At 37.2% G+C, this 7,294-nt stretch overlaps 1 protein-coding gene across 2 annotated transcripts in view; it reads left to right on the top strand.

Annotated features, from left to right (window-relative positions):
* Positions 1-81: 81 nt before the first annotated feature.
* Parg (poly(ADP-ribose) glycohydrolase) overlaps positions 82-7,294 on the top strand; it is a 123,633-nt gene continuing 116,420 nt past the window's right edge. The window contains exon 1 of one of the 2 annotated variants that reach the window (XM_076834510.1): positions 82-269. Coding sequence is in view for 1 of the 2 variants with exons in the window: in XM_076834509.1 (XP_076690624.1) it covers positions 330-549 (220 nt within the window). In the remaining variant the exon portion in view is untranslated. Of the gene's footprint in view, positions 550-7,294 lie in introns of both variants that reach the window. The other variant, XM_076834509.1, reaches the window with a different exon arrangement.

Here is a 7,294-nt window from a genome sequence, read left to right as displayed (position 1 = left end):
TTAAGCACCACACTTCCGTTTTACGGCTGTGTACACCCCGGAAATCGGGAGCACCTGACGGCAGACTTCCGGTGGTGGGAAAGTGAACGAAGTCGGAATCCAAGCAGCGCGATCTGAGGCTGAGATACCTGCGGAAAGAAGGAAGGCAAGCTTCTGCAATAGGGCTTGACTCTAACACCGGCGAACCAGCAACTGCAGAAGCAGGCAGCGGCAGAGAGGGAATGGTGCGGGGAGGCGCCGAGAAGGAGGCGCAGTCCGTCCCTCTCAGGGTTAGTGAATGAGGTCTCCTCCCGGGCCGGCCCGGGGACTGTGCGCTGTGGGTCCCAAGCATGAGTGCGGGCCCCGGCTGTGAGCCCTGCACCAAGCGACCCCGCTGGGGCGCCGCTACAACTTCTCCACCGGCTGCCTTGGATTCCCGGAGCTTCCCCGGCAGGCAAAGGCGCGTCCTCGACCCCAAGGACGCTCCTGTACAGTTAAGGGTCCCACCGTCCTCTCCAGGCTGCGTCCCTGGGCGGGCGGGACCGCACAGAGGCGGCACCACCTCGCTTGGTACGTGGGGAAATAAAAATCTTTTGTCCTTCGCCTCGGTCCAAACCTTCTCTGTTTTGAGTCCGAGGACCTGGGGCTCCTGTCACTCTAACCTGGTCTTATATGCATCACTCCGAGCTTCGCTTGCTCAACTACCAATGCCACCAGTGGAGTAGGCGGGGGCCGCATTTTTCCCGGATCCGCTTGATGTTGTGAGAAATCTTGATGGACAGTTACAGGGCGGAAAATGGCCGGAGACCCCCTGTTTTCTTTTCTCAGATTTGATGGAGAAATTGCCTTTATTGGCATCTAGTTGTGTAGCAGTAGGACGCTTCAGCCTGTAGATGGAAAAAAAAAAAAAAAAGCTGTTGCAACTTCTCTCCTTCGGATTGTGGGACCCAGGGTCCAGATTTTTTAGTCTCAGTTACCTTTTTTTTTTTTTTTCTAGTTGATCCTGTGGCTCAGCTTTATTTATGTACTTATATATTCATAATTAACTTTCCAATTTTCTTAGCAAGTCCAAATTGAGTTGCTCTCATTTGCTACCAAAAATGTATTAAACAATGCAGAATTTTAATTGGCGACAGAGTATCTTGTTGGAATGTATGGGTTTAGAAAGGCAAGTATAATTCAAAAGTTAATAACACAACAAATGTAAAGAAAGTAAGTCAATTACACACTTTGATATGGCCCTGATAGTTATATTTATTTTAAACAGCAACTAATTCTGTAAATGCAAAAAGCTGTAATATTTATTTTGTAAAGTTAATTTTCTGTTTTTTTGCTTCTCTTCAAGGAGAGGAAAAAACTCAAGAATAAACAGCTTAATTTTATAGTTGTTTCTATGGCATTATGATTTATTAGCTAAATGAATTATTACTGGCTTTAACTTGTTTTTTCACTTGGTCCTTATATGCAGCCACATCTTTTCAGATGTCTGTAATTGCTAAAAATAAAAAAAAAGCTTATAATGTAAAAATGTAATTTTTACTCAATAGTTTAAAATCCTTGAATAAGAATTTAGCATCTACTGAATTTTTTAAATTTCAGTTACTTTTTTAAAAATATTTTTTTTAGTTGTTGATGGACACAGTATCTTCATTTTTTAAATTTATTTTTATGTGATGCTGAGGATCAAACCTAGTGCCTAACATGCATGCTAAGTAAGCTCTCTACCACTGAGCTATAACCCCAGTCCCTAGTCCTAGCTACTGTTGTGCTTGTCTCTGGCATAGTGTTGAACACAAGGAACTTGTTCTCTGCTTTCATCCCTAAAATCTGTCAGGAGAGATAGATAGTAGACAAGATATTACATATAACAAAAGGTAGTGAATGTTTTGATATGTGAGGGACAGATTGTTTTGATAGAAGGCAGGTGTACTTAACCTAGTTTATGGGCTCAAAAACAGTCCTCCGGAAGACACTATGCTTACTTTGAGGACTAACAATTGTATACAGTTCCCTAGATGAAGCGGTAATAAGGAGGTGTTTCAGGAGTGCAACTAGTGTGGAGAGTTAATGGGAGAGTAGTGAGAGAAGGGGTGCAGCAAGTTGGAGAAAATCAGATCATACTTTACTGGGATGTAGTAAACACTACTAAAGATTTTGAAATTTAATGACATTGAGGAGCTATTACAGAATTTTCACTGGGTCGAGGTACTTTGATTAGAATTGTTTGTTGAACGGTCCCTATAGTTGATGTGGAAAACAAAAAATAGTTGGAAACACAAGTGGAGGCCCAGAGAGTTAAGGTGTTCTAGGGGGAAGATATTTTAGCCTTACACTTGGATATGGGCAGCAAAGAAGGAGAAGTAGATGAATTCAGGAGAGAATGGGATACTTATATTCCTCAGAAGTAGTACATGTGTGGTAGAGAAATTGAGAGTTCTTGGAATAAAGAGGGCTATGGAAGCTTATGTGACTCGTTTAGATATCATTTAAATATATAGAAAATGTAAAGGTGAATAAGGACAGAACACTTACGAACACCAACATTTTAAGGGAAGACTGGAAAAAAAATGGTCACAGAAGTAGGAGGAAAACCAAGCTTGTGTAGTGTCATGCAAAGAAGAGAGTGTTTCAAAAAGAATGCAGTCGTCAACAGTTTTAAGAGGCTGGGCAAAGGTCAGACAGTTTTCTGTACACTTGGATGGATGTCTTAGGACTTGGAGGCAATGGGGAGCAGATTTAAGTCTTGAAGGATGAGCAGGATTATCTATATAAATGAAGGGGAGAGAAAATATGTAGGCAAAGGAAACAGCACACACTAAAGGATAACAGCACTGTCAGGTGAGATTGTTGAGTACTGAAACTTGAGTACTGTGTTAAGGAATTTAAACTTGATTCTGTGGTTAATGGGAGTCTGTGAATAAGCTTTTAAGCAGAGAAATGACATTTTGTTAATATTTTAGAAAAGGTGATATAAACAATGGCTTTTGGATTTTTTTTTACTACAACCCACACAGTAGAAAATTATTTGGTACACAGTAATATACATATAACCTGGTACATATGCTATATTTATAACTGAAAAAAATATTTCATAAAATAATACCCTCTCTATTTATGATGCATTCTTGTATTTCATTAAAATATGCTACTTTTTTGTAGTTTATAAAACACTGGATTAGAGAAAGTCAAGACTGTAAATAGGGAGACAAGTTGTTGAAGACACATAGCAGTCATCTGATGAGTAATATATTTAAGGAATATAAGGAAGGGATGGACTTAAAATTTAGCATGTAGATTTCAGAGAACTTGGTATGGAGGAGGGAGAACTGATGGTGAACAACAGGTAATATATTTGACTTATGTGACTGGGTAATTTGTGGTCCTGTCAACTTTATTTGCATGGTAAGGAGGAGTTAGTTGTTGGTAGGAGTTGGGGCAGTCATTCATATATGCATTTTTTTATTTGTTTTTTTGTACTAGGGATTGAACTCAGGGGCACTTGACCACTGAGCCATATCCCCAGCCCTTTGTTATATTTTATTTAGAAACAGGGTCTCACCGAGTTGCTTAGTGCATCTCTAGTTATTGAGGCTGACTTTGATCCTCCAGGGCAGTCATTTTTTATTGTTTGGATTTATAGAAGAAGAATCATTAATTCTTCACATGTGTGATGTTTTCTATATACAGAACACCAATTAACAGATTGTTGAAATTCTAAGTTTATGTCATTTGGATTTTAGGGTTCTTTTAGGAAGTTGGTACATAGTTATTTATACTAGAAGGAGTAGGTGGAGTAGAAAAATTAATATTTAGTATTATTTTTCTATCTGGATATGTCTTATATTGATTGAAATCAGATAATCTATATTTAGGCAGAGAAGTTAGCTTGCTGTTCACATTCTGGGGGGGTGATTTATGTACTTGCATTGCTATGGGAAACTTTGTGGAAGTGGGGTGTTCCTTTGAAATGCAGCTGAATTTTAGTGCATTTTGTACCGTTTGCTTCTATCTATAGGTGCTTATTGAATAATGTCATTGAAATACACTTGTTACTGATGAGAGTAAATGTGAATGGTGCAAATTCATAATAAAGTTGGAGAACTACTGATCTCAGTTTAAAAAAAGATTGAATAGAAGTGTTAAGAATAAATATATTTCTTGCGTATCTGTGTTGTGAGGCTGGACATTTAATATTTTCTCTCATTTTTGTAATCTTAATGATTCACATAACCCTTGGAAGTAGTTGTTGTTAATTCAATTTGAAGCTGAAAAAAACTTGGCATAGGTGATGCTAGTGACTGAACAAAGGTCTCAGTCCAGGATTGATTTTACATTATGTACCTTTTCCTTATTTATTTTTGTTGCTGTGATTATTTCTAGTTAAATGAAAGAAATTTCCCAGAATTTGGGGAATCATCATTTTATGTTTACTTCAGAAGTAAGAGAGAGAGAGCTCTGAAACAATCTTGTGATATGTTGGAAAAGAAACCTTTGGGAGCCAAAAGTAGTGGTATTGGAAAGAGAAGTAGGGAAGCCCTTTCTCTGGATACCAAACAAGGACTGAGGAATGTTAACAAGAAATATTGATTCCTCATCTCTTGCCTTTCCTTCTTCATCCTTTTCTCAGACTTCAGGAATCATCTCCTTGTTAGGGCTACAGGAGAGAGCCCTAGCTCTCTTTCTCAACTTCATTGGTATACAACTCATGGTTTTTCATGAAATAAAGTTTGCAGTCTTTAGGATCTGTGGACTTATCAGTACAGTGCTGAGCTCCATGTGTAGTGGAGGAGCCTAGCCAATGAGTCCTTATATTTAACCGTAACATTTATGGAAAAAAAAACTGTTTTAAATCCTAACCTGACTCAAAAATGAATGCTTTGTGCATTGCTGGTTTGCAATTTGAGGATTTTCTGAACTGTACTTGCTGTGTTTGGTAAGGTTGAGTGTCCCTTATCTGAAATGCTTGGGACCAGGAGTGTTCAGATTTGAGTTTTTCAGATTTTAAAATATTTGTGTAGATGTTAGCGATTGAGCACCCCCAATCCAAAATCCAAAATCTGAGATTCTCTAAAATCAGTGCTTGATGCTCAGAAAGTTTCAGATTTCAGAGCATTTTGGATTTTCAGATCAGGGATGCTTAACCTGTAAAGTGAAATTCAATAGAAAAGATAGAACTGTAGAAAAAGTCTCAGAATCAAACGATTCCTTTTTTTGGACTGAGGGTCGAACTCGGATGCTCTACCACCGAGCTACATCCCAGTCCTTTTTGTTTTTTATTTATTTATTTTTGGGAGCATCTCACTAAGTTGCTGAGGCTGGCCTTGAACTTGCAATCCTCCTGCTTTAGCCTCCTGAGTTGCTGGGATAAAAGGCATGTACCAATGGGCCTGGCTGGATCATCCTCTTAACTCTCTGTTTACTAAAATTAATTTTTTCTCTGAAGCTTAATATGCTGCAGAAATTCAAAATAAAATCACTGAAGTAGTGGTATTTAACAAGAAATATTAACTGCATATAATTACTTTTTATGATAAAACTAAAAAATAATGATTTTTACTAGTTGAACTATTAGTATTTTGTAGGAGGTATAATATATGGTACTCAGATACTTTCATGGCAGGTATAAATTGTATGACATTAGAATACTTGAATTTGAATTTTTTCCTAAGTCTCAAATGTATTTAACTTATGCCATTATCTCAGTGATAAACAGTGATATTTGTTATTTGAGCCTGTATCTGTTTTGCTCATATTATATGGTGTTTGAGAAGATGTATGAAAATAAGAAAGAGTCTGATTTAAGGTGCAGTTTAGAAAGTGGTTGAGAATACTTCAGGTTTTATTTTTTATACTAAAATGTTATATACATTTAATCCATGTATAGTATGTTAAATTTTGAAAGCACACTTATTTCTAATGATTATATAAAATATTACTTGCTTTGATTTATATTGTATCTCTTGTACTTGATCTGATCAATAGCTATTGACTTCTGGTCATTTCTATCAAGTTATCTCCTTGGTACCTCAAATTTAGTATGTGCAGAATTAACCTAATCATATTTCCCCCCAATCTCAATTCTTTTATAATCCACATTTCTATTTAATGCTGTCACAATCTTTCAATCCTTTCAAGCTTAGAGTTTAGTGCCACATTTAATTTCTCTCACATTATGAAGTCTGTAATGATTCTCCTACATTTTACCACTCTTACTGAGATTTGTTTTGCTCCTTGGCCAGTATTTCTTCAGTCTAGTTGGTCATCAAAATCACTTTCTGAAACAATTACAGATTCCCCTCATGCCTCCATCATACTCATATACAGATTCTGATTCAGTAGGTTTAGTAGGATGTGGCCCTTGGATCCATTTATTGCTAGCCTCCTGATTTGAGAACTACTAACCTATACCAGGAGCTTTCTCACTGTTTTTTGTCAGTAGGCTCTGCCTTTTTTGCCTGCGTATTTGTCCTTCAGGCTGGCTGTGAGCTTCCTAGATTTGAATTTTGTAATCACAGTGTGACTTTTAGCACTTTCTTATACTTCTCTTTGTGAATATGGTCTTCGGTGATACTGTCTTAGCTGACTTTTCGAGTCTATTGTGTGTTGTTTTCTTTTTTTTTTCTGCCATTGGTGCCTTTGCTTATGATTTTTTACTTTTTGTGAATTCATGTTTTTTCTTAAAGGCAGAATTTAAGTATTAGCTCTTTCCAGAGATCTAAACAATTATCCCACTTACTCCTATTTCTTGCTATAGTCTTTTTCCTGGAAATACCTTCTTAATTAAAACCATTTTAAATAATAAAGATAATTGCCAGGCATGATGGTATACACCTATAATTCCAACTACTTGGAGACAGATAGGAGGATTGCAAGTTCAAGGCCAGCCTTAGCAACCTTAGTGAGTCTCTGTCTCCAAATAAAAAATAAAGACGACTGAAGATGTGGCTCAGTGTTAAAACACTCCTATGTTCAATCCCTAGTACCAAAAGAAGTATTAATAATAAAAATGATAATTTAGAACTAACGTTTACTGGGCATATACTGAGTGGCACCTATACGCTTTACATAGATTATTATTAGTTTATTTAAACCTCACATTAACACCATGAAAAACACTGCTAGTAAGTTTTATAGCTAAGGAATTTGAGACAAAGAGAAATTGTCCCTCACAAGATCGCACAGGAAAACAGTGGGAGAACCAGCATCTGAATCCAGATTTTCTAATTCCAGAGCCTGTATTCTTACACATTGAGCCATACCAACTCTTTTTGGGGCCAGTCACTTTCTATCTTTTGCCGTTAATATTAGTATGTTT

Source organism: Callospermophilus lateralis, chromosome 15 (genome assembly GCF_048772815.1).
Source record: "Callospermophilus lateralis isolate mCalLat2 chromosome 15, mCalLat2.hap1, whole genome shotgun sequence".
Taxonomy (NCBI): Eukaryota; Metazoa; Chordata; class Mammalia; order Rodentia; family Sciuridae; genus Callospermophilus; species Callospermophilus lateralis.
The sequence above is the reverse complement of the archived record's forward strand: the minus strand, read 5'-3'. Positions and strand labels throughout refer to the sequence as shown.